The sequence below is a fragment of the Halichoerus grypus genome, chromosome 13 (genome assembly GCF_964656455.1).
Source record: "Halichoerus grypus chromosome 13, mHalGry1.hap1.1, whole genome shotgun sequence".
Taxonomy (NCBI): Eukaryota; Metazoa; Chordata; class Mammalia; order Carnivora; family Phocidae; genus Halichoerus; species Halichoerus grypus.
Genome location: NC_135724.1, coordinates 62,818,405 through 62,844,811, shown reverse-complemented (window position 1 = coordinate 62,844,811; position 26,407 = coordinate 62,818,405). Strand labels below are relative to the sequence as shown.

The following is a 26,407-nucleotide window of genomic DNA, read 5'->3' as shown; positions in this document are numbered from 1 at the left end:
AGCAATTTCCATGGACTACCCATGTGCTCATTAGCTTGAAACCTGGGACCCAGTTAATAGTTCATTGTTGAATCAGGTCTGTTTATGGTAGTGAATACCTTTGATAATACAGGCATTAGCTGCAAATTCTATCAGTTTATCTTCCTATACTGTAGGAGATTTATATAGTAAAGTCTGTTATTATCCTTTGTGAGGTCTTTTATTGCCTTTTAACCTTAAAAAATATTCCCTCTGCTAGAGGTTTGATGAATATTCAACTCTGTTTTCTTCTGCTTTAATTATTTAGAATGTTTCTCTCTTTAATATCTGGAATTTATTTCAGTGCATGCTGTAATGAGGCTCTACACTACTCTCTACAAACTGTGTAATGGTTATTCTATCACAAGTGGGGAATACTTCTTTCTTTCCATAATTGGTTAATTGATGCCTCCTTCACAATAATACACCAAGTTCCTAGGTACATGTAAGTCTACTTCAATGTTGTTAGTTTTGCCCCCAAACCCACGACATTTTAATCATTGCAGCTTTGAATGATTTCTTCTGCAACCTTCCTTATTCTTCCAAATGCCCTTTGGAGTCACTGCTGAGTTATGCAGTAAAGCCACTTATGGACTAATTTTCCACTAATTTTCTCCCTAAACCCCAGTTTTGGAGCTCCTTTCTTCAGACTATACCATTCCCGCTCTTTCCCACTGCACATCTACATACATCTGAGACCCTCCTGCATTTGAAGAGTTAAGTTTCTGGTCACTGTCATTCCAGATATTCTCATCATCATTCTTGGTGATTCTGGGAGGATGATCTGTTAAATACCCAAGGCTCTTGGATCCTTAAACTCCGCCTCCTCCTCTAGTAACCTTGGCTTCTGCTACCTCAGGCATTCATTCCCAGTCATGCCCAGAGATCCCCCAAAACAAATCACTGTAATTCCTCCCTCGTTTGAATTCCAGCCCTCCCATAATCCTACCATCAACCGGTGCTTCCAGCTTCCTCTCAACTCCAACAGAACTTCCAGGTGCTACGGGCCTTCTGCTGTCTGTCTCCCTGTTTGGCTTAGAGTCCACCATACCCTCTGCTCTTCTATGTTTTCACGGGTGCCTGACAAAACCCAGCCTGGTTCAATCTAGCTCTGTACTCCCGTGGGTCTTTCTTGAGGACCCTCTAATGAGGCTTCCACCCAACTGCACCAACATGAACAGCACTAGCCAAGGCCATGGGCACCAGCCAAGGCCATGGGCACCAGCCAAGGCCATGGGAGGCCTCCATGTCATCAAGTCCAATGGTCAATATCCTCAGTCCTCACCTGACCTCAAGACAACACGTGATACACTGCTCGATCGCTTCTCCTTCAAACGCTCTCTCCACTATCTTAACTGGCCTCCTCTCCATCTCAGCCTCTTTCACTGGTTCTCATCACCCTCCGAAACCCAGCCTCCACCCTTGGCCTCCAGTCCCATGTACTTCTCCCCTGTACTCAACTCTCACATATCAAAATGCCTATGCAGCAGGGCCACTTACACCTCTGCTAGGCAATGCAAACTAAACATGCCCCAAAGCCAATTCTAAACATTTCCCTCAGCAAACATTTCTGTCCCACCTACACACCTGCCATCAGGTGATGGCAACTGCATCCTTGACACCCACCAGACCACAGTCCAAACCGTCCTGATTCCTTTGCTTATTTCACACCCTACATCCCATCCACCAAGAACTCTGCATCTGACCACTGCTCCTCCTGACTTCCACCGCTATGACCCAGGTCCACTGTCTCTCACCGAGATTATGTCAGCAGCCTCCTCAGTGGTCTCTCCAGTGCTGCCTGTAGTCTGGGCAGCTGCCACAGGCCTCCTCACTCCTCTACTCAAAATCCTACTGAGCCTTCCCATCTCACTCAGAGAAGAGCCCCTCACAGTGGCCATGTCCTAGTCTCAGGTGGTTCTGTGAACACACCAAGCACACATCCACACTCCAAAGCTACTGTCCCGTCTATTCCTTCAGCCTGGAAAGCTCTTTGGATGTGCACACAGTTGTCCCCTAACCTCCACCTGGTCTCCTCTTGGATGTCACCTTCTCAGTGAGGCCTCCTAGAAAACCCCATCTCATTTTGCTCCTCAGCACTTATCTTCTAGTTTCTGATGTGACTAGTTGTCTGTCTCTCTTATAAGAATGTAAACTCCCTGGGGGTAGAAGAGCACCCAAAATATACCAGGTGCTCAATAAATATTTGTTAAATGAATTTGGGAAAAAATAGTGTCTATTTTATTCGGTCTTTCCATTTATGAAGTGGTCATTTTATCTCTCTCAAAAAAGGTTTGTGGTTTAAGTCCTACAGATCTCATGCATTTCTTGGTAAGAGTATTCCTGAGTATTTACAGTTTTTCTTCCTGCTGTGTAAGAGTCTCTTTGTATCATTAGATATTCTAATTGGCTATTACTAGTGAAAGATGAATAATTAAAAATTTTCTTATATGAGACCAACTCAATGACTCATTATTAGCCCTAGGTGCTTTTCAATGCTTTTTAAGTTCTAATAGCTGTGTGCTGTAATATTTGCCATCGGTTTGAAAAAGACATTTCATGTTAAGGAAATAGCTTCCTACGGCCATTTAAAAAATATTTTTATTAAAAACTGAGGCTAAATTATCTAATATTCCTTTCAGAACACCTCCTAAGATGACTGGTTTTTTTGTGTTTTATTGTTGTTGTTGTTTTGTTTTGTTTTAAAGTAGGCTTCATGCCCATCTTGGGGCTTGAACTCACGACCCTGAGATTAAGAGTCACATGCTCTACCAACTGAGCCAACCAGGCGCCCCGAGTGTCTTTTCTTATTTAACCTCCTAGTATGTTGTTATAGTAATAGATTCCCTTTACAGAAAATTCTTCCATTATAAATCATATTTAGTCAAAATGAATTACTGTTTTCAAAAGTTACCAAATTCACAAGCATTATGTTTCTGATTTTTCTATCTTTTTTTCATATTCATCTAAGCTTTTGTTTTACTGTTATTTTTTTAGGTTTTGGAAACCCAGGGTGACAGCTTCCTTTGAAGAATAAATAGGTCTACATTCTGGAATAATTTTTCTTAAAAGCTTGAAACAGTGCATCAACAAATCAAAAAATAACTTAGGATCAGGAAGCATTACTGATGATTCCAATTTTTTCATTGGTTACTACTGTAAGTTTTCCTAACCTTATGGTATCAATTCTGAAAATTTATATTTTCTAGAAAATTTTATTTCTTTTAGCATTATTATTATTATTTTTTAGTTTAATAAACATTATGCTGTCCTCTGTGATAATTTTTTCCCTCTAGGTTAAATGTTTTCCTAGACCCTTTACTTCTAATTTCATCTAGGTTTTTTTCTTCCTCCCCTCCCCCACCAATTAAATATGCCAAGTATATGTTTTCCACACTTCACTTTCAAAGACCCAGTGCTTTCTACTTATTTATTTCTGCTTTTTCACTGGTTTTTCTTCTTAAAGAGTTCTGCTCATAACTGCTATCAGGACCATTGAACAAGGAATGGGTGTCCCTGCTGAAAGTGGGCAACCCTACTTGCCTAGTAAAGGAGAGCACTGGGATGGTGCGCCTGGAAAGAAGTTGAGGTTATGGCTGAGCCCATGTCTCAGGTTAGGGAACCCATCAAAGGCCTCACTGAGGCCCCACCACACACTTGAACACCTGCATGGACACTCTCCAAGTTCCGGAGGAGCCCAATTAGACTCTGCTGTGAGCAACTGTGAATAAGTGAGGTTAAGTTACACATTTTTATGGTTATCAACAATTATACAATGCTACTCTGCCAGCTTTCAAAAATGTGGACTTAATCTATGGTCACCAAGAGGTGGGTCTGTTTACCTTTGAAGTGTCTGTAGAGTACTTGCAGGGCATAAACTGTCAGCGGATTACAGCCAATGCCTTCCAAACCACTCACTCTTGCCCCATCTTCTCCCAGAGCTCCAGGCTCAATTCCAAGTCTTGTGACATTCTTCCCTGCCCCCACTTCCCAGACTCAGCACATCCCACATTGAATTGGAGTCCATCCTGTAAGCCCACTATCGTTATGGTCTAAGAGAGGACACCATTGGCTATGCAGGCACCAGCTAGGAATCTCCTTCATCCCTCCCCGCTTTGTCCTAAGAATTTCCCAAGTCGGTCTCCCCCTCCATCCCAATTATCATCCCAGGCCTGGTTCAGGCCCTTGCAGTTTTCATCTGAACCACTGAAACAAGCTCCTTTTCTACCTGTCTGAATGATCTCCCTCTTACACCTCAAAGCTTTTAAAAGCTCCCTGTCTCTTTCACAATAAAGGCCACCTTCATTAACAGGGAACACAAACCTTCCATGACCTGGCCCCTGACACTCAGCCAGCTCCACTCTGTACTGCTCCCTGCCTTGTATGTAAAGATCCAGCTGTGGTGAAATGCTGCTGACCCACCATGTGCACCAGGCCTTTCTGGTTTCTGCTGTCCCCCTGTCTGGGAAATGCTTCAGGCCATTCTTGGGCTAGACCACAGGCTTTCTGCGGTATAGTCACTCTAGCATCCCTGGAATCTGAGTGTACAGCACATGGCTTTTGACTGCTCTTGACTGACCTTCCTCCTCTTCAGTCCAAATCTGTAAAGATGTGCCCCTTTCCAAGTCTATGAAACACTTTTCAAATATACTCAAGGTCAAGTAAAAAACTTTTCATTGGGCCCCTTTTCATGTGTGCTGGTTTCTGTGGAATAAATAAAGTGTGCTTACGGACTTAGTGATCCACTGATGAAGGTAGTGATTCAGTTCACCAGGATAAACAGCAGAACATGGGGAGTTCTACATTGAAGATATAAACATATACCCAATGAGGGCAGGAGTGGGGTCACTGAGTGCAGCTGGAGGCAGGCAGTGGGTACAGTGACTACACAGACCTTGAGGGAGAGGCAGGGTGTGACCGATGGTGATGGGGAGGGACGGCCCAGACACAAGGCTGCTTTAAGGACCAAAACAGTCCACAGGGGCCATGGAGGTGCTGCTGCTGACCTCAGACAGCTGCCAGGGCCGCCCACCCCAACAGGCAGCCCCACTCACCGCCTGAGTGACTCCGGAGGATAGAGACACATCGCCACTGCTCCACATTGGCAAGCTTACCACTGGAGCCAAACACGGTGCTGGGGCCGATGTACCTGTGTGAAAGAGGAGTCAGAAAGGTACTCCAAGCATGCTCTAGGCACTGCACAGAGATGCTCACTGCAGCATGGCTTATCATGGCAGACAGAACAAAGCAAAACCAGACAATGGCTGGAAAGCATCAAATTGTTGAACAACAGGGGCTGATTAGGTGAGGTATGTTCCATGCACTTAATGAAATACTACATAGCCATCACAAATCTCATGGTAAGAGACAGTCCACTGCATGGGGAAATGTTCACCATATATAATTAAGTAAAAGAAGCAGGCCACAGGACATCCTATACAATATGACAGACACCACTATGTAAAGAAAAAAAGTACATGTAAATGGGTATCATCTATGCATGGAAAATGGATCAGAAACACACACATGAAAAATAGCAAAATATTAACCATGGCTTTCTTTGGATGGTGATTTTTATATATTTTCAGATTCCCAAATTATCTGCTGTGTTACCTATGTTGACTAAAGCAGCAAAGCCAAAAGTCTTTTTAAAGCTCTCTTGCAAAGCACTCAAAGCATGGCTACTAGCTCCTGCCATGCAAGCAGTCGAGTAGGTCCTCATGGACGTGGCGCTGACACCACTGATGCACAGAGCCTCTGTTAACACACTTTGCTCCCACAGAACTCTTTACAAACTCACAGAGGAGCTCACTGAGTGGGCCAAAGGAGACAGCATGCCTCTGCTCGCATGGCCATAAGCAAGAACACGGAGGTCCACTCTGGCTAAGCAGTGGGGTAAGGGTCTGGTTCCCTAGTCTGACTAGCCCCCAGAGTCACCTGGGGAGCTGGTCATGGAACAGAGACCCAGGACCCACCCTGAGAGACTCTGCCTAGAATTACAGAAAAAGTTTTCTAGGTGATGGTTAGTTCATTGTGGGTACAGAGCAGGCACTCTCAAGGGGGGGCTCCTTAGAGTCCCAGGGTGGGGCTGGCTGACAGAGAATGAGGTGAATGGCAAAGAGGGTAGGCTCCATCCAGATCCCCTCCCCCCGCCACCCCTGATTCCATCAGAGCACTTTGACTTTTACCTATTCTGTATGTTGGGAAATTTCATTTGAAAAGCAAAACAAACAAAGCTACCAATGTCAGCAATGCAAAGGATTAATACTGCTTTGCCGGTAGAAACCCTGCAGCCCTGTGAGGGGGCGACTGAGCAGGTCTCCAGGCAGATGGGTCGCCTCCCCAAGCCCTAGTCAGGCCCCAGCTGCTCCTGGCCTATGTGTGCTTCCCGCTACTCAGGAAGTTTGGAGCTCTAGGGACTTCAGTGCCAGAGTGGGGAAAGGTGACTGTGATTAAGACCAGCAAAGAAGCTTCTAAAAATAAAATGTGAAGAAAGGAAAATGATGCTTACGTAGCCCGCTTCCACACCATAATCAGTTTGTCATCTCCCCCAGAAGCTAAATACATCCCACTGTTTGACCACCGCACACAGTTCACACATGCTGGGAAGAAAAAAAAATAGGGTGATGAAAATCCAATAGTCACGCCCATTTGCTTTATGCAGAGTCTGGCAAGATGCAAAGGGTTCATAAAACCTATTCTCTCTCAACTCTTCAAGGCATCCACTGTGGGTGAGTCCCAGAAGAAAAATCCAGATTAAATACTATCCTACTTGTGCTGTAATAACAAATGACCAGGACAGAGTTTGGAAGGGAAAAGTCTACATAACCTGAGAAGTGTTAGTGCTGGATGAAACAATCAACAGGAGGTGGATTTCCATGAAAACTGGTAACTAAATCTCATTATTTCAAAAGGGCTATCTCATAATGAGATGTGTTTCTGGGCAGGGAGAATTCTTGAAATGAGGGCATGTACTAAAAAGGCTGAAATGCCCTTCCCAAAACTTTCAGGGGAGCAGCTTGCTAGAGCATAAAACTCTGACTTCATCCCATCTGTAGCCCTTTTAAATTTAGATTTTCCAAACTTGTCAACACTGCAGGTTGACTGGTTCTGCACTTATAAATTAAGACCAGCAGAAATGCCTCCTAGGCCCCCGATGGGTTAGAGCCTCTGGGAGCACTCACAGCTTGGCCTTTGGGAACCCTGCAATAAAAGGGACACTGTCCAAGCTGTAGCCCACACATGACCCGTGAGTGACTTGTGCTCTAGGTCAGAGGGCAATGAGGCACGCTGGGAGAGAGCAAGAACACACAGAGCTAAGGAAGGGGACATAGCTGTTAATGGAGCATCTCAGGGGAGGTAGCTAGGTTGGAAACCAGAGCCAGATACAGTCACCCTGATGCTCAGAAGCAGGAAACTAAGGCGCTAAATGTAGGAAAGGAAACCACAACACTGTCCGACCATCAAAAGGATCCTGGCAGAGGGCCTCAGAGTGACACAGTGGCAATTCTGAGACATTTTGGTGAGTTGTCTTTAAAACACCCTTCCCCAGAACCCTACTGCTTCCAGGTCGCTGGCCCCAAAGCCCCATGGAATCAGGCAGTAACGACTCATGAGCAGGAAATCACCAGAGGTACCTGCAGACTGTCCAAAGATGGTTCTGTGGGCGGGCCGAGTCTTCTGCCGAATAACTCACCCAGGTGTGCAGCCAACATCTGTGCCTTCAGACAGCAGGCCGAGGGGAGTTACCGCCGCACGGGGCCTTATCTTTCTAATTACAAACACATGTGCTAACCTTGGGCACTCTGCCAACACGCAAAGCCTGCAAAGGGCCACTCTGTAATACCTAAGTGATTGTCCATCTGGCAAAGCATCTTGGGAATATTTTCATCCTTCTCGTCATCCTCCTGGAGGACTGGAGACATATTCCAGATCACAACCTTCCCAGAATCCTGTCCTGGAATGAAGGAGCAGAAATAATTCAATGTGCAAGAAGTAGAAATTTGGTATTAACTCTGAGACATAATCCTCACTTAGCTTTCATAAACCATAATGGACTAGATTGGAGGAGACTAAATTTGCATTACTAATTTAACTTATAGAATAGAAATGAAGAAAGATAAGCGCTGATGGGGATCAAAAAGCATGTGGATTTAGGAGTACAGAGAAGCCAACCTGACTTTGAAAAGAACTCTGGACCGAGCTCTAGTCTGTCCTCTAACACAGATCCCTCAGGAGCCCCTAGAAGGTCCTCATCTCTGCCCAGGACCCAGACTCCTCATCTGTAAGTTGAAGAGCTGGAAAAGCTGATGTCCCAGGGCCCTTTCAGGTTTATGCACAGGAACCCTAGCAACCAAGGGCAACAGCACATCCCCACCAGTACTTTGATCCCTTTCCAGGTGCTGCCTAGAGTCCAGGGTTGCTCCCAGAGCTGACTGGATGCTTTGAGACCCAAGTCTAAATGAAATGTGCACTAAAGATAGGAAAAAAGGCTCATTCCCTTCTTATCTACCCTTTGCCATCACCTACAGATGGGAGATCAATCAAAAGAGGGCATTTAGGGATCCTGGGGTCATAAGGTTATGTAATACTCTGCTAAAAAATTTATCTATGCATTTTGGCAATGATTTTTCTTTTTCTTTTTTTTTTTTTTTTTTGCAATGATTTTTCATTCTAAGCTTTCCATTTACTGATAACTAATGAAAGTCTGGCCCCTCATTTAACTATTATAGAGGAGCAAAAACCAATAAATGCCTACAAATGGACATGTCAGAATTATCATAAGGCATACCTGAAATTGCCTATTGGCCAGTATATAAAGATATTTCCTAAACAGCTCTTCTTGACCTTACTATATACTGAGAAGGGTGGGAAGGTATGCCTCTTCTTATGGATGAGGAAAAAACCCTGTCCCCCAGCTTAGTCCAGTGGTCGTAGATGACATCAGTGGGTACCTCTGGGTGCAGTCCACGATGTGCCAGAAGGAGACCATGGGCTCCCTGCATACCCCTGCAGCAGGAAGCCCATAGACAACCCACCCTGCAGCACCTGGCCTGAGGTCCTGGAATTCACAGAGGCACTTGCAGGTGCTGTCCAGGGAGGCCTTGGCCAGAGGAAGACGCTGCTCTAGAGTGAAGCTGTCGGGGGCTGAGATTTGTGGGAATGCTACCTTGTGCCACCATATATATACATCTTGGTGTCCTGGTCTGAAAAATGACTGTCTTTCCAAGTAGGGCTGTTATTGGGACACTGTAACACTGGATGAAGCACAGTAATAACACTATGGACCGTATTTTCAAATGGCATGGGCATTTTTACTTGCCCACAGCATACTTCTTCTTTATCTTAGCTGAATTCCTCTGAGCCCAGAAAATGGGCCTAATAACTATACAACTAACTCCGTAGTTTAGTTTAACCACCTCTTCCCCTTTTTCAGATGAGAAAGTACTGCCAGAACGAAGATGAAGACCCAACCTCAACCTCTGGGGCTGGGGATCTATCCAAAGGACCACCTGTCACTCTCCATGTTCAATAAGCTGGGACTTGGAGATGAAAACTGATTTTAATATTAACCCAATGAATAGAAATTAGAAAGGTACACCCACTACCAAAATGTTTATATGGAGCAAACACACTAGAACCAAAAAAGGATTTTGATTTAACCTGTTCAGATAACAGATTATAACTGTACATTTTAAATGGAGTCATATCCATACTGAAAAACAAATATATTCTATCTTCAGCTCAGTGGGCAACCAGGAGAAGCAGAGCAAGGTGTCAGGACTGTGAGTGCTCCCTCTGTTACTCTGTGAACATACCTTGTCCTCCAGTTGCGAACTTGGTCCCGTCAGGGTGAATATCAACTGAAAAAATTGGCTTGCCTGGAAACAAAGGAAAAAAAAAACACACAACATCTATCTTGGCTTATATTCACTGGAGGATAGCAACAAAGTAAAAAAATTTGAAACAGTGATTAATTGAGTACTATCTCTAATCACTGCTCCTAGGAAAATATAATAGGCTGCTGATAAATTACCTCTTCTAAGAATGGAATGATCTAACAGTTTTAGTTAAAGTATAAACTGCTGAAAGATTCTCCAAGTGACATTAAATAGCTGAGTCTCAAAGGAGGACAAAGCATTCTGTCACTAGCACAACTGAGTCCATAGGTCGCTTGAGCATTTGCAGAGAGGTCCAACGGATAGGAGCTGGCCACTTTCTGGGGACACACATTTGTAAAGGTTATGAGTTTTAACAACAACAGCTCTAGGTCACAGTGGCTACATCTTCAGCCACCTCTCCATCCCATGGACCTGCACTTGGCTGGCAGCCTGGACACAAGCATCCTGGCCTTTCTGCCTTGCTGTCTGACAGCTGGGTAGGACCAGGAGCTGACTTCGACCACAGGTATCACTTCCCTCATGCTTCTGTTTCTAAAAGCCCTCCTGTGTATTTGTACTGCATCAAAGTTTGTGAAGAGTCAGCCTTCTCGGCATTTCATATGGCTGAACTTCCGCCACAGGATGTGCTCTCTTCAACTGGATGTTCAGTCCCTATAGGGGGAAGAACTGTAGCTACTAGCTCCTGGAGTCCCCACAGGATGCAGACCCACACCAAGACCCCGTGAAGCTATATGGCTAGGTTGGTGGACCAGACTGGCAAAGGAGTCATGACAAATTGAAACCCAGAAGACTGGAAGTATTCCTGGGCCCTGGGCCCTGTGGCTAACCAGTCTGCTTCCACGCTAAGAGTGGCATGTCAATTGTTGTCGAGTTTATCACCACATCCTCAGCTTCTAGCACAGGCCTGCTGAGTGGTGGCTCAGTAACATTTATTCAGTGACAAATTAGAGGCATGACAATACACTGAACATCAGCAATCGCTAATACAGACAAGGTACTGTTGCCAAGGAGTCTCTTGGTTGAGGATGCTCTGTCTCCGTTACCCAAGAGGAGTTGGCATGGACACCAGAAGGAGGGTTACCAGCTCTAGAATCACAGGATGGCAAGTACAGACAGGGTAGGGGTGGGGCAGGGGCAGGCCGTGGCGCCTAACAGCTGAAAGTCCTGCCAGGGTTACTGTCCAAGTATGGAAAATCAAATATTGGTACCCAAAAAAGGCAATGGCCAGCATGGGCCCCAAGGAATAGACAGCTCACTTTATCTTCTTCCACAGAGCCATACCCCTAAGAGGCAAACTGAGCCTGAGCTTCCACAAGACAACAGGAAATGTGCTCTCCTTCTTGTCATTACACAGTAGGGGGAAACAGCTATGTAAGGCCACCAGCAAGCAGGTGTGCCAAATGCAAGGGCCCTAATTTTGTCTCAAAGAACAAGCAGAAACCCTAGGGAGGTTGGAAATCACATCTCATATTATTTCATCTCTACTACTTACTGAAATCCAAAACAACAAAGGCTGCTACAGCAGGACCCTGTCATGCTGGCAGCTCTAGCCAGGTCTTTGAGACCCTCAGTTACCTCCAGGTCCACATCTAAGAGCCAGAGCTCTACAGTGACAGGTCAAGTTCAGCCAAGTCGCTACTGATTGCCTTCCTGGAGCACAAACATACAGGAAATTCAGCCCTGGTCTGCTCTGAGTTTTCACTCCAAGGATTCCCAGGACAAGCCCCAACACAGCTTGGCACTCTATGTAGCTTTGAAGGAGCCGGAGCCAGAACCAGCAGTGGAGCGCACTTACAAGGACCCAAGGAGAGAGAGCTATTGCTATTCTTCTTCCATAGTCCAGATGGGCAGACACTAATTAGCCCCATCTTCATCCTCAAGAGAAGAATCCAGAAAACTATGTACAGTAGGTAAAAGGCAGGTACTGAGAACAGGGTAAGAAGGACTGGAAGTTTTCAAACTGGTGTTCCTGTGCCTCTGCACTCAGACCTACACCGGCATGTCACGCCCTTCCTAGGTCAGGTGGTTGCCATGTGTATTAAGCCAGAGAGCCTGACATGCTGCTGCTGAGAATGTGCCATACTTTCCCAGAGGCTGAGGACCTGGGAGGGAAGCAGTAGCAAGAAGGTGGGTTTCTTGACCATCTGGGCCATGACAAGTGTCTGACAGGGAAGCCTCAAGAAAAAAGAAAGGACAATTAGGGCTCTGGGCCCAGGCTTGAGCTGTGCAGACCATGGCATCTAGTGCTGAGACTGAGGTTCAGTGTCCTGCCAGACACCAGAGGAAGGCAACCAATTAGCACCACTAAGAGCCTTGTGAGATTCAGAAGAGCAGACGTCTCCAAGTATGGTAAAGACAGAGACAGGGAGTCTCAACCGCATCAGTGCCTGCCATCTCCACTCAGGACCTTCCCGAGAGGTCCTTGTAGGTGCTAGCCTGCTATTCCTTTCAGGAGAGGCAGAGCCACAGTGGGGTAAGCCCTGTGTAACTCTTCTTCCCAGCCCATGACATGTTCTACTGAGCATCTGATGTGCCCCCTCAAGCTGTGCAGGCAGCACAGCCCAGGGTATTCTCTAAATCTCACACTGCCCCGTGAAGTGGATAGTTCTGACATCCTCATTTGACAGAGGGGGAAACTGAGGCACACAAGTTAGGAAAGTTGCCCAAGGCCACACAGCTGCCTCCCCCAGAGCCTGAGCTTTAAGTATGTAATGTGCTGCCCCTCCAGGTGAAGCTGGGAGGGGACATGCCTGGAGATGGCTGGGAGGGCTCGGATGATACTGCCTGGAGGGAACTAATTCAAAGCCCACAGGTAAAAGGTGAAGTAGGGAGTCAGAGGGAGAGCGAGAGCTATGCACACATGCACAACTAGTCCTAATGACCTGGACTTGGCCTTGGACTTGCTATACTGAGCATCTATCACCCTGGACACCTCAGTCCCACAGGCCTGGGGTGACTGCTACCTGGAACCATCTCTCAGGACTCCTGCCCTTGTGTGCGTCCCTTTCCTTGAATTTGGGTTGGCTCTGTGATCTGTTTTAAGTAACAGAATGTGACTGAAGTAACGCTGCTCCAGTTCTGAGATGAAGCCTAAAGAAGGTCCGCAGTTCAACTTTTGCTCTCTGGAGGAAGCCAGAGCCCTGTGGCATTTGTCTGGTTCCTTTGGCCAGGTGGTTGCCATGTAAGAAGTCCAAGTACCCTGAGACCACTGTGCTGAGACAACCCCCCCCAAGCTGGCCACAGAAGAAGGGTCAAAGAATCCAGACAACAGTGAGAATCAGGGTCCTGACACAGGACCCAGGGTGAACTGTTCTGGCCCCAAACTGCTCGAGCCATCCCAGCAGATTCAGTGCAGAAATAAGATGAGCTGTCCCTGCTGAGCCTGGCCAGGTTTCACAATCACAAACAAATAATAAAACAGCTATTGTTTTAAACCAGCAAGTTTTGGGGTAGTTTGTTATGCTAATTCATTCACTTTTCTGCCTAAGGCAACTGGAGTTGCATATCTGTCATTTTCACCAAAAAAGTTCTAGCTGACTCAGCATCAGTCTTGAGAAGGCCAATGGGGGGGCGGGGGGGGGGGGGGGAGAGAAGAGCATTCACCTGGCCATAAGAGTGCTTTTCAGTTCCTTAAGTCTGTGAGATATTGTATTATATGCCCCCTCAAGAAGCACATCAAAATGACTTACATGCAAATAAAAGACAAACCTGACTCCCCAAGAGCACACATAGCTGAGCCTAGGTAGGTGAGCAGAGGGGCTCTGCTGCACAGGTACCCATCACAGCCCAAGTCTTCCCCACCACACCCACTCACAGCATCAATGAGATGTTTTCTCATCCATCCACCTTGGTGGTTGTCTATGAGCCTGCTATGGGACTAAGCAGAGGAAAAGTAAAGCTACGAAAGGCTCAGCCCTGCCCTTAGGATGCTCCCAGTGATGGGTGTCTGCACAAATGGAAAGCTATCTAACTCAGCCTGGGCTTCCTATAGAAATCACAACTGAAGTGAGTCCCAAAGGCTGAGGAGGATCAGCCAGAAGAGTAGGGAAGGGAATTTTAGGCAGAGGGGACATGGCATAGAAGAATCCTGACAAGCTGCTGCAGAGTGTGTGGAGAGAGGAGGCTCAGAGGATAGGTAGGGCCCAGCAAGACACCACTGAGGAACGCAGACCTTCCTCTACAGCTACCTCTGAAGCAAGGGAACGCTAAAGTCAGACTCACATTTCAGCTCCACATAGCTGTGTGGAGCATGGGCTTTTGCTAAGACCAGAGAGGGCCTCAAGGCTCCAGGGGAAGGCAGAAACGAGGGCTGGGAACAGGCCTGGGTTTGAACAATGAACAAGCGTGGGTGGAATTCTCAGCCCTGACGCTTAACAACTATGCAGCCTTGAGTAAATTACTGAATGCCTCCAAACACCAGTTTCCTAATCTGAATGGTGTGGAAGTCACAGTCACCTTTACAAGCACCTTCTGAGAGAGATTAAGATGCTGAGCCACATTGCTTCAAAGATGCACACATTTCACATGTGCAAGTTTCCTAGATCACGATGTGCTTTGGTGAAAGGTGTGACTGGGGTAATGGGCACCATATTTCCTTTTGTAGAGATGGGCCACAGAGTCGATGAAATATTGTAATGTACCTACACAAAGCCACCAGCATGGTATCAGCTCCCTACCTCCTTCCAGCACTAGACTCTGTGGTCCAAGGAATACAGTGATTCACATTCCCTCAGTAGGAACAGACCTCCTTTTTCTAAAGGGCTCTTTGAGGTGGAGCTGAGGAAAAGGATCTATGGCCTGACTAGTTAGAGAACTTTTCCTGTGGCACAATGTTAAATATGAATTCCTAACTGCTTCCTGCATTCCATCTTTCTTTGTACAAAAACAGAAACAAGGGGTGCCTGGGTGGCTCAGGTCATGATCTCAGGGTCCTGGGATCAAGCCCTGCATCAGGCTTCCTGCTCAGTGGGGAGCCTGCTTCTCCCTTTCCCTCTGCCCCTTCCCCTGCTTGTGCTCTCTCTCTGTCAAATAAATAAATAAATAAATAAAATCTTTTGTTTTTTAAATAAATAAAGTCTTAATTTTTTTTTTTTTTAAACAGAGACAAAAGAGAAATTAATCCCCTCCCGGGGCCCTAGAGCTGCCAGGCAATCTCACATCCTTTGAATGACAGTGGCCAGCATGTTCTCCCTGCACACCCACCAAAGCCCATTCTCCTTGGGGCTCTGCTTCCAGGTCACCCCTCCTGGACATTGTCTTGTACCCCTCCTCAGACCACACACAGCACCCTGTTGTCACTCTCTCCACAGAGCTACAACAGTTGGCCACTGTTCCCTGCCTGGGGGTTGCTGATCTGACAACTGCAGCATGAATGCTCTCCATCTGGCAGGAATAAAGAGTAAGGTACAGAAACTGGATTTTCACAGAGCGTGGTCAGACAGAATCTTCCTCCTTGGCATCAGGGGAAAAGACTCCTGGAGGAGGCCCAAATGTGGAACTTAAAGTCCGAACAGACAGCACTGGCCAGAGAGAAGCAGGGAGGGCCCAAATGAGAATAGCTGGCCCTCTCGGTGGCCTTCAGATCTTTGGTTTGGGCTCCTGTCTTTGGGCATTTATGCTCTGACAGCTCACTGGGCAGATCCAACTGGAACATCTGTGAGCACGTACTGCTGGAATGGAAGCTTAGGGGAAGTTGAGGCCTTTGCCCACTGCACATTGCTCCTGGAAACACTTCTCCTATACAGCCCATTAATACCTGGTTTTAACAAATTTTGGTAAATCTGTAACTAAAAATGAAACACGGGGAAATGTTTGAATGTACACTGAAGACTAGAAAACAGCGCTGAAAGAAATTAAAGACACAAATAAATGGAAAAACATCCTGTGTTCAGGAACTGGAAGACTTAATACTGTTAAGATGTCAATAATACCCAAAGCTCTACAGATTTAATGCAATCCCTATCAAAACTGCAATGATAGGGGAGCTTGGCTGGCTCAATCAGTACGGAGTGTGTGAATCTTTATCTCAGGATTGTGAGTTCCAGCCCTGTGTTCACTTGAAAAAAACAAAACAAAACAAAACAAAAACTGGCAATGACATTTTTTGCAGAAATAGAAAAACCCATCCTATAAATTCTTATGGAATCTCACAGGACCCCGAATAGCTAAAAGAATCTTGGAAAAGAACAAAGTTGGAGGGGCACCTGGGTGGCTCAGTAATTGGGCGTCTGCCTTCAGCTCGGGTCATGATCCCAGAGTCCTGGGATGGAGCCCCACATCGGGGTCCCTGCTCAGCGGGAAGCCTGCTTCTCCCTCTCCCACTCCCCCTGCTTGTGTTCCCTCTCTCGCTGTGTCTCTGTCAAATAAATAAAAATCTTAAAAAAAAAAAAAAAAAGAACAAAGTTGGAGTCTTACACTTCCTGATCTCAAAACTGACTACGAAGCTACAGTAATCAAAACAGTGTTACTGGCATGAAGACAGACACAGAGACCAGCATAGCAGAATAGAGAGCACAGAAATAAACCCTTGCATATGTGGTCAAGTGATTTTTGACAAGGGCACCAAGACCAGTCCATGGGAAAAGGACAGTTTCGTCAACAAATGGTGCTGGAAAAAATGAACATCTGCATGCAAAAGAATGAAGCTAGATCCTTACACCATATAAGGATTTAACTCAAAATGGATCAAGGATCCAAATGTGAAACCTAACATTATAAAACTCAAGAGAACATGGGGGAAAGTTTAACGACACTGGATTTGGCAATGATTTCTTAGATATGATACCAAAGACACAGGCATTAAGAGGAAAAAATAGACAAATTGGGCTTCTTGGAAATTAAAAACTTTTGCCCACCAAAGGGCACTATCAACAGAATAAAAAGGCAACCCACAAAACAGGAGAAAATATTGTAAACCACATATATGATGAAAGATTAATATCCTGAAATACAGAGAACTCCTAAAACTCAATGAGAGAAAACAGAAAAACCCATTCAAAAACAGGCAAAGGACTTGAACAGACATTTCTCCAGAGAAGATATACAAAGAGCCAACAAGCATATAAAAAGATGCTCAACATCATTAGCTACCACAAAAATGCAAATCAGAATGAGATTATCACCTTACATCTATTAGGTTGGCTACTATTAGAAAAAAGAGAGAGAGAGAATAACAAGTGCTGGTAAGGATGTGGAGAAAATGGAATTCTGTGCATTGCTGGTAGGAATGTAAAATGGTACAGCCACTATCAAAATAGTATGGGCATTCCTTAAAAAATTAAAAATAGAATTACCCGTAATCCAGCAATTCCACTTCTGGGTATATATCCAAAAGAATTGAAAGCAAGGTTTTGAAGAGATATTGTACACCCGTGTTCATAGCAGCATTAGTCAGAACAGCCAAGAGATAGAAGCAATGTAAGTGTCCATTGACAGATGCATGGATAAGCAAACTGTGGTATATACATACAACAGAATATCATTCAGCCTTAAAAAGGAAGGAGATTCTGATGCACTCTACAACATGGATGAACCCTGAAAATGTTATAATTAACATAAGCTATTCACAAATGATATATGATGCCACTTATATGAGGTCTGTAGAGCAGTCAAATTTATAAAGACAGAAAGTAGAGTGGTGGCTGCCAGGGGCTGGAGGTAGGGAGAATGGGGACTTGTCGCTTAATGTGTATATAGTCTTAGTTTTACAAAATGACTAAGTTATGGAGATTGGTTCCACAACAGTGTGAACATACATAACACTACTGAATTATACACTTTAAAGATGGTTAAGATGGTAAATTTTGTTAAGTGTATTTTACCACAACTTAAAAAAATGCTAACGAAAACCAAACCAATCTATCTATATATATCTCTATAACTCTACCCACCTACCTACCTACCTATCTATAAGGTACAGGGGTGTGGAAGGGCTATAAAAGGTATTAATTATAACTGCTCAGTGTCTTGACTGTGGTGGTGGATACATGAACCTACACAGGTGAAAAACTGTATAGAACTAAACACCCGGGGGCGCCTGCGTGGCTGTCAGTTAAGCCACTGACTCTTGATTTTGGCTTAGGTCCTGATCTCAGGGTCCTCGGATCAAGCCCTGCTTCGGGCTCTGTGCTAAGCACGAAGTCTGCTTGTCCCTCTTCCTCTGCTCCTCCTCCTGCTCTCTTTCTCAAACAAATAAAATCTTAAAAAAAAAAAACACAAAAAACACAACAACAACCAAACAAAACCCTAAACACCTATCCAAACACAAGTGAGTACAAATACAAGTGGAGAAGTCTGAATAAGACAGTTGGATTGTGTCAATATCAATGTCAATGTGATATTATATTGCTGTTTTATAAAATGTTACCAGTGGGAGAAACTGGGAAAAGAGTACAAAGAATCTCTTAGTATTGTTTCATTAGCCTGTGTGGTAATCTACAACTTTCTCAATAATAAAAAAATAAATACACACACATATATGATGTTTTTAAATATGTCTGTGTGTAGTAATATAAAATAAAGGCAAATACCAAAACATCCGTGGCTGTCAATAAAACTGACTCCTTATGCAGGTGATAACATGCAAATCTACAACCAGTCATCTCTCTGGAGAGACTTGCACCTAAGCACTCTAATGTGCAGCTTGCTCCTCTATCCAGCTATCTACAGACATTTCATCTTCAACTTCTCCACAACGGAACTCCGGATCTTCCGGCCCAAACCTGCTCCCCATCAGCAAAGATCATGCCTGGGACAGGGGAAGCCAAGAGGCGCAGCACAACGGTCCCACCCATGACTTTTCTGGCCTCCATCTTCTGCCTCCTCCGCCAATCACTGGCCCCATGCCCTGGCCTTCCCTTTGTTCCTAGACTGCACAGGAGTGTTTCCATCCAGTGCCCTGAACTGGTTTCTTCCCAGACACACACATACCTCTCTCATCTCCTTTTAGTCTTTGCTCAAATGACGCCCTCTCATTGAGGCCTGCCCTTACCACCCTACCTGAAAGTACTACTTCCTCAACTTGGCACAACCAATCCCAATTCTCATCTACTTTTTTCTTAGCAATTTCTTACATACTGTATAATTTCCTTTATTGCATGTCTGTCCACCCCAACCACCAGAATGTAAATTCCAGGAGCTCAGCAATTTTTGTCTGTTTTAGTCACAGAGTCACTGTGGTACCTAGAGTCAAGCCACAGCTCTAGGTACCAGGGTGACTCAAGAGTACCAGTAGGCACTCAATAAGTACTTATTGTTAATGGCTGGAGAAAGACTGCAGCAGAGGCCCAAAATTCAAAAACACCTTCAGTGTCATTAGCATCCCAATCTTTGAAAGGCAGGCTCCTCATCTCCTCAAGTGAGGACTCAGATGTCACCAAGCACCTGCAAGTTGGAAGCATGGCCTTGGCTGGCTCACAAAGCCATCTGCTGCTGTTATGTCTACCACTTTCAACCACAAAAACTTCTCGGGTCTCCTTAGGTAAGCGCTACCACGATGACATCTCATAGGTATCAGGTGGCTGAGAGATTCAAAACACAGCACAGGAAGGAAGCTGTAGCAATCATGCAACCGTTTTGGGTGTGTGTGTGTGTGTGTTGCCACAAACTAAAGTAAAAAGAAAGTTACAGGTATATCAGTTATGAATCTTAATCACTTCTGCAGCATTTGCCAATGCATAATCTAGGAAGTTTTGGTAACAGCGACTATTTCTTCATACTTTTTTCTCCTTTACTTTTGCAGAACAGAGATATTCCTTAAAAGTTATCCACAAAAAGGGTGGGGGGATGGGTTAGCCTGGTGATGGGTATTGAGGAGGGCACGTTCTGCATGGAGCACTGGGTGTTATGCACAAACAATGAATCATGGAACACTATATCTAAAACTAATGATGTAATGTATGGGGATTAACATAACAATAAAAAAATTAAAAAAAAAAAAGTTATCCACAAAATGGATTTCTCTAAACATAATCATCTCTTCTATACAGTTTCATTCAAAAATTAAGAGCAATTAAAAACAACACTTCTATGGGGGTGGGGAATCTGTTAGCTGTTTAACAATTAAGAAAATAACACTACAGTTAATAATACTGTATCCCATACTTGAAAGTTGCTAAGAGAGTAAATTTTAAAAGCTTTCATCTCAAGAAAAAAAATTCTGTAACTATGTACAGTGATGGATGTTAACTAGACTTACTGTGGTGATTATTTTGTGATATATACAAATATGGAATCATGATGTTGTACACCTGAAACATTAATGCTATATACAATACTTCAATTTAAAGAAAGGGAGGGGTGCCTGGGTGGCTCAGTCGTTAAGTGTCTGCCTTCGGCTCAGGTCATGATCCCAGGGTCCTGGGATTGAGCCCCGCGTTGGGCTCCAGCCCCGCGTTGGGCTCCCTGCTCAGTGGGAAGCCTGCTTCTCCCTCTCCCACTCCCCCTGCTTGTGTTCCCTCTCTCGCTGTGTCTCTATCAAATAAATAAATAAAATCTTAAAAAAAAAAGAGAAAATAACAAACCTACAGTATTATTTAAGTAGAAAATGCAAAGCAACATTTTAGCTATTCCAGTTATATGTGTAATCCAAGGTCCGAAGGGAGGCTATACAATAAAAACACTGAATTTGCTACGGTATCAGGGATTTGGCTAAGGTCTTAAAGAATGCAGATACTTTTACATTGTGATATGTACACTAAATAAAATGTGTGTGGGTTTTTTTAAAAGCACCAAGTTATCCATTTATTTTTTTCCCAAATGGTCTCAAAGACCATATAAAGTTTTAGCATTTTCTAACTTCTCCTAAATTGAACAGGTATTACTGTGATAATAAGAAAAATAATTTTATGTTCAAAATGCTTCATTATCCAGATCACTCATACACTATAAGATGTATCCTAGTATAATTATACATGGCGATTGTCTCTAGCCAAAAATGTAGGTGTTTGTACTATTCCTTAACAATAGCTCTAGGGCACCTGGGTGGCTCAGTTGGTTGCATCTGCCTTCGGCTCAGGTCATGATCCCAGGGTCCTGGGATCGAGTCCCGCATCGGGCTCCCTGCTCAGCGGGGAGCCTGCTTCTCCCTCTGCCTCTCTCTCTCTCTCTTATGAATAAATAAATAAAATCTTAAAAAAAACAAAAACAAGAACAAAAACAATAGCTCTAGAATGGAGCTCTAGTGTTTTCAAAAGGGAGAAGGTGAAGAAGCCATTTATCAAAGGGGATCCTGAGGGGAAGCCCTGTGTGATGGCCTCATTTGGCCCACCCCCTCTAACTGAATCCTTGCTCTTCCTCTCTGCTCTATTCTCTTACTGATCTCAGTGGATGACAACTCTGCTCTTCACCTGGGAGCCAGCCCATCTCACATCCCACATTCTACCCTGGTGACTCTACCTTCACAATATGTCTGTAACTCAAACTTTCTAGAGAGGTGCAAACGTTCGTATCTTGGGTTGGGAATGAGTTAGAGAGTGTATTTGTTTGCCAAAATTCATCAAATTGTATACAAACTGTGCATTTCCCTATGTAAAATATACTTAAATATATATAATTTACATATTTTATATAATTACAATATATAATTATTACATGAAATAACATGTAAACTATATCTAAAAAAATAATATACGTATACTCACATAAAGTCCAGCCATTTCTCATCAGCACTATCACCTCCATCACTTCCCTGGTCCAAACCACAGTCATCTCTTGCCTGGATCACTGCGACTGCCTTTTAATGGGTCTCCCAGCTCTCTCCATTGCCCCCACACTCATTCTAGTTCCAGTGAAGAAATCAGGAGGATCTTTAACAGTCAAGTCAGACCACCGTTACTCCTCTGTTCACATGGCACTGGGAACTGAAGTCTAGCAGCCACCAGGTCCTCCCAGTCAGTACACAGCTCTCTCCAGCCTCATCTCTTAATGCTCTTGCCCATTTGCTCCTCCAGCCTCACTCCAATCGTAAGACATCCATGCTACTCCTCAAACCTGCCAGGCAAGCTCTGGCTCTTCTCTCTGCCTGGAATGCTCCTCCCTCAGATAGCTGCCTTCCTCTCACCTCCATCAGGCCTGTCATGGATGCTGTGGTACCAGGCCAGGCCCCCTCCCTCCAGGAACTGAAGCACCTGCCCCCAGCTGTGGGAGTGCTGGCAGCCTGTGAAAACTCCCAGCTGAGGTCTTCTCCATAGGGGACCTGCCCTCAGTGGAAGAACTGCTTTGATCAAGGTCAGGTCCCCTCCCCAGGACAGCCTGCGCCCAATGATTGTGGATGTGGCATTAGAAAGCCCTGGCCCTTCACCCCAATTCAGGACAACTCATAAGGACTAGCTGCAGAGCCCCTGACAGGGTCAGCTGCAGCTTTTGTTGCACTTGCACTACAGCTCAACTTCTTTCTGTCCAGTCCTGCGTCTAGCACTCCCCAATAATTCTCCCCTCCTCCATCTCCCTGTCCGCTTAGACAGGATGCCCCCAGCAGACAGCCCTCCTAGTCTCACTGGCTAGAATGCATCACATGCTGCTCCTCAAAAGATCCTGCTCTGCTGCTTGGTTCACTGCTATATTTCCAGCACTTAGCCCCTGGCACGCAATCTGTACTCATTATTTGTTGAATGGATGAATTCACTGAGTGCCTCTCTGTACAGGACCTTCTGATGGACGATGTAGCAGACCTGGAGTCCGTTCCTATGAAGGTCTATTCCTGGCCCTCAAATGAAGCTCACTGCCTCTTCTGTCTGTCCCTCATACAGTGGCTCTGACCAGGGCAACTTCCCTGTGACTTGGTCTGTCCTAGGTTGGTTAATGCATCAAAGCAGGTAATGCTTTCAAAAGCAACAAGTTTTGACCTAAATGGTCAAAAAGGTTTTCTTTTTGCCAGAGGTGTTCTAAAACACTTGCTGTTTGTTTCATCTACTCCCTTTCCTAAAATGCTCTCAACCCTCCCCGGGCCTATTGCTTCTGACACTTCCACAGTGGCAGTACCTTCTCTACCACCACACTCCACATCCCATCAAGGCTCAGCCCCAGGGTACACCCACAAACCAGGCTCCTGTCCCTAGGGCTAGCATGGCTCACTGTGTAGCTCGGGTTTCCACCTGCCCTGTATTCTAGATTGTGGTCTATATGTCCTCTCCCACCTACATACAAAGGGGTAGTCTTATTTACCTCTGATCACCATAGACCCTCTCTCCAGAAGGGTTCAAAGTTTCGTCCATAAATAAGTGAAAGATCCGCATGTGTATTATCTAAGGCAAAATCCCACCCATTTTCTTCTGAATCTTCCGATGCCTTCTGGTTATTTTTTTTTAAATCAACCTACTGTCTTCAGGTATAACTCAATGAGAGACAGAGTGGAGAGAGCTCAGATTTCCTGAGCCTTCACAGGGAGCAGATGAGGCAGGTATTATTGGCTTCATTTAACAAATCAGGAGATGATATAAAAAGAACCTTCTGTAACACATATTTGGTGAGCAGCAGAGCACGGAGATTCAAGAACAAGACTATCTGACTCTGAAATAAAAAGCAAAATTCTTGTCCTCAAGAAGTTTACAATCTAGTTGGAACCATGAGACAAATACATGAAAAGGCAAATAACAATAAAAATGTTCTTATATAGAGCAGGGTTTTTCAACCTCAGCACCACTGACATCTTGGGCCAGATGATTCTTTATTGTGGGGAAATGTCCTATATGCTGCAGAGTGTTCAGCAGTAGTCCTGCCCTCTACCTACTAGATGCCAGTAGTGCCCCCCTTCAGTAGTGAAAACAAAATATGTTTCCAGACATTGGTCTCTTTGAGAACCCCTGATGTAGACAAACTACAAAGCTTATCTTAATGACCACTGCAATCATAAAATATCACTATTAGGATCCCTCCCAGACTGTTCTCAGAGATAGGTCTGCAGTGCCCCTCTAGCAGCTGCGCAGGGCCTTTCCACACCCACTGCTGACTTCATTATTGTACCACCCAGCCTGCATTTCCCCTTCAAGCTTATTTATTTATTTTCACCAGTATATGTCTCAGAAAGATGTCTTTTTTTTTTTTTTTAAAGATTTTATTTATTTATTTGACAGAGAGAGAGACAGCGAGAGAGGGAACACAAGCAGGGGGAGTGGGAGAGGGAGAAGTGGGCTGTCCGCGGAGCAGGGAGCCCGATGTGGGGCTCGATCCCAGGACCCTGGGATCATGACCTGAGCTGAAGGCAGACACTTAACGACTGAGCCACCCAGGCGCCCCGAAAGATGTCTTGAAATCCTTTCTGGAAGGACACAGGGTAGGGGGAAAAATAATCCAATTACAGGGCAGGAGGAAAAACACACACCATAAAGCAAATGTGATTAACTGACAAATTATCCCAGTACTGAAAATTTGCCAAATGCCTTTTTACAACAATGTCATCAAAGTGTGAGCCAGAGGCCAAGGGAGGACAAGAGTTCTTTCAGTTCTGGCCCTTCTGGTTAGAATGGGCTTCCCTGAAGAGCTGAGCATGAACATCGTCTGCCGAGGAGTGAAGACTTCCAGAAACTCTCAGAAGCAAAGGCCCAGGGATGGGAAAAACCATGAGTCTCAATGAAATTTTCTAAACACATAAATTACATTTTTCTACAACCAAAAACCCAATCATTCACTTTGTGACCAATATATGGTTATAACCTAATTTAGAAATGAACCTTCAAAAATAAAATAAAATATATAAGGAATACTATATCCAAGAACACAGAGTAAAACAGGTGTATGTGTTAACAGTGGCTGACACATACTTCCATATATGTGATAAATATTATTAGCTCTTATTGTGTATCATAGGACAGTCTTTTTATATTTGGGTACAGGGTGGAAAGACAGGAATGAATCTTTTTATTTCCTCAACTTTAACAAGGCCTAGAAGTGGAGTCACAAGCCTAAGAATTTACAGCTAATAAATGATTGCATCTCGAATCCAGTCTGATTCCATGTTCAAGGCTCATTTCACTGTGAATATAACAACTTCAAAATTTATTAACTTACTGATCACCTTAGAGCAGTGATTCTCAACTGGGGCTGATTCTGGCCACCAGGGGATACTGGCAATGTCTGGAGACATTTTTGGTTGTCACAATTGGGTGTGCGTGGGGGTGGTGGTACTGGTATCCTGATGAGTTGAGGCGAGGGATGCTAACATCCTACAACACACAGTATGGTCCCCACAACAATTATGTGGTCCAAAATGTCAATAGTGCTGAGGCTGAGAAACCCTACCTTAGAGGAAAGGTCTTACCACTATTATCAGCCAGGAAAATGGAGACCGAAAGTATGCTTACATCCCAACAGATATTTCTTCCTTTGCCTTTAACCTGCTTTATTCTAGCTGTCCTCTCCACCATGGCTAAATGGACCCTGCCACCACAGGGAAAATGCTGGGCTCTCTGTTCCTTCCCTCTTTGGACTCCCAGACACCAGAAAAAGTATGTTCAAGCCACATTAACGAGTCAGGAGTATGAATGCAGACTCAGGAAGCCTGAAAGTGCAATGATGCACTCTCCACAGCACCATGCGTCTTTGGGTTTGTTAATCCAAAGTAAGCGTGATTTTACTGGCCACTGCCCACAACTCTGATTTCTGGCTAAGCAGCCCCTGCTCCCAGCAGCTCCCACTATTTACCAGTCTTTAAAAGACCACTCAGTAGTGATCCAGATTATTATCATGTCCTTCTGGACAGTGGTAATTTACCCTGACAGTCCTTTTAAACACTTGAAGAAACAGAGGCTGATTTCAGGAGATTTTTAAAGAAAGGAAAGTTAAATCCTATCCTGTCAGAGTCTCAATTTCTTTTATTATTATCTCTTAGATTTCTAAAGCTCTTTATAGTCTGGGGAGCACTTCTGTGTTTACCTTTGCAACCAAAGATCACAATTGTACTGTGAAGAAAGCAGAGCAAATATCATCCTGTTCCATTCTAGGACCATGGAGAGAGAGAGACTGCAGCAACAAGAGGCCAGGGCCCACTGCTCTGCCCACTCTGCCAGGCTGGGATGTTTGGCTGCTGGCCTGGTTGCAGACTCTCACTCATTTGTACCTAGATAATCGCTTAAGCATCTTGACATACTTATGCTTACATAGCATAAAACTTGGGTCCTACTAAGGAGCTTATCACAAAGTTAGAAATTATATGGCAAGAAATAGAAGAAAGACTGAAGAAGAGTAGATTATACACAAAAATTGATCTGTGGGGTGCCTAGGCAGCTCAGTCAGTTGAGCGGCTGTCTCTTGATTTCAGCTCAGGTCATGATCTCTGGGTCCTGGGATTGAGCCCCTTGTTGGGCTCTGCACTCAGCAGGGAGTCTGCTTGAGAATTCTTTCTCCCTCTGCCCACCCTCCTACCCTCCCTTGCCCTCTCTCACTCTAAAATAAGTAAATCTTTAAAAAATGATCTAGACAAAGCATTTTAAAATAAAAATTCCGGGGCGCCTGGGTGGCTCAGTCGTTAAGTGTCTGCCTTCGACTCAGGTCAT

The 26,407-nt window shown here is 44.7% G+C and overlaps 1 protein-coding gene across 6 annotated transcripts in view; it reads right to left on the bottom strand.

Annotated features, from left to right (window-relative positions):
• HIRA (histone cell cycle regulator) overlaps positions 1 to 26,407 on the bottom strand; it is an 88,746-nt gene that overhangs the window by 60,193 nt on the left and 2,146 nt on the right. For 4 of the 6 annotated variants that reach the window (XM_036104251.2, XM_036104250.2, XM_078060629.1 and 1 more), the window contains exons 2-5: positions 9,837 to 9,899; positions 7,865 to 7,975; positions 6,530 to 6,620; positions 5,073 to 5,167 (exon numbers count right to left, since the gene is read on the bottom strand). In XM_036104251.2, the coding sequence (XP_035960144.1) occupies positions 5,073 to 5,167; positions 6,530 to 6,620; positions 7,865 to 7,975; positions 9,837 to 9,899 (360 nt within the window). The other 2 variants (XM_078060628.1, XM_036104254.2) reach the window with 2 other exon arrangements.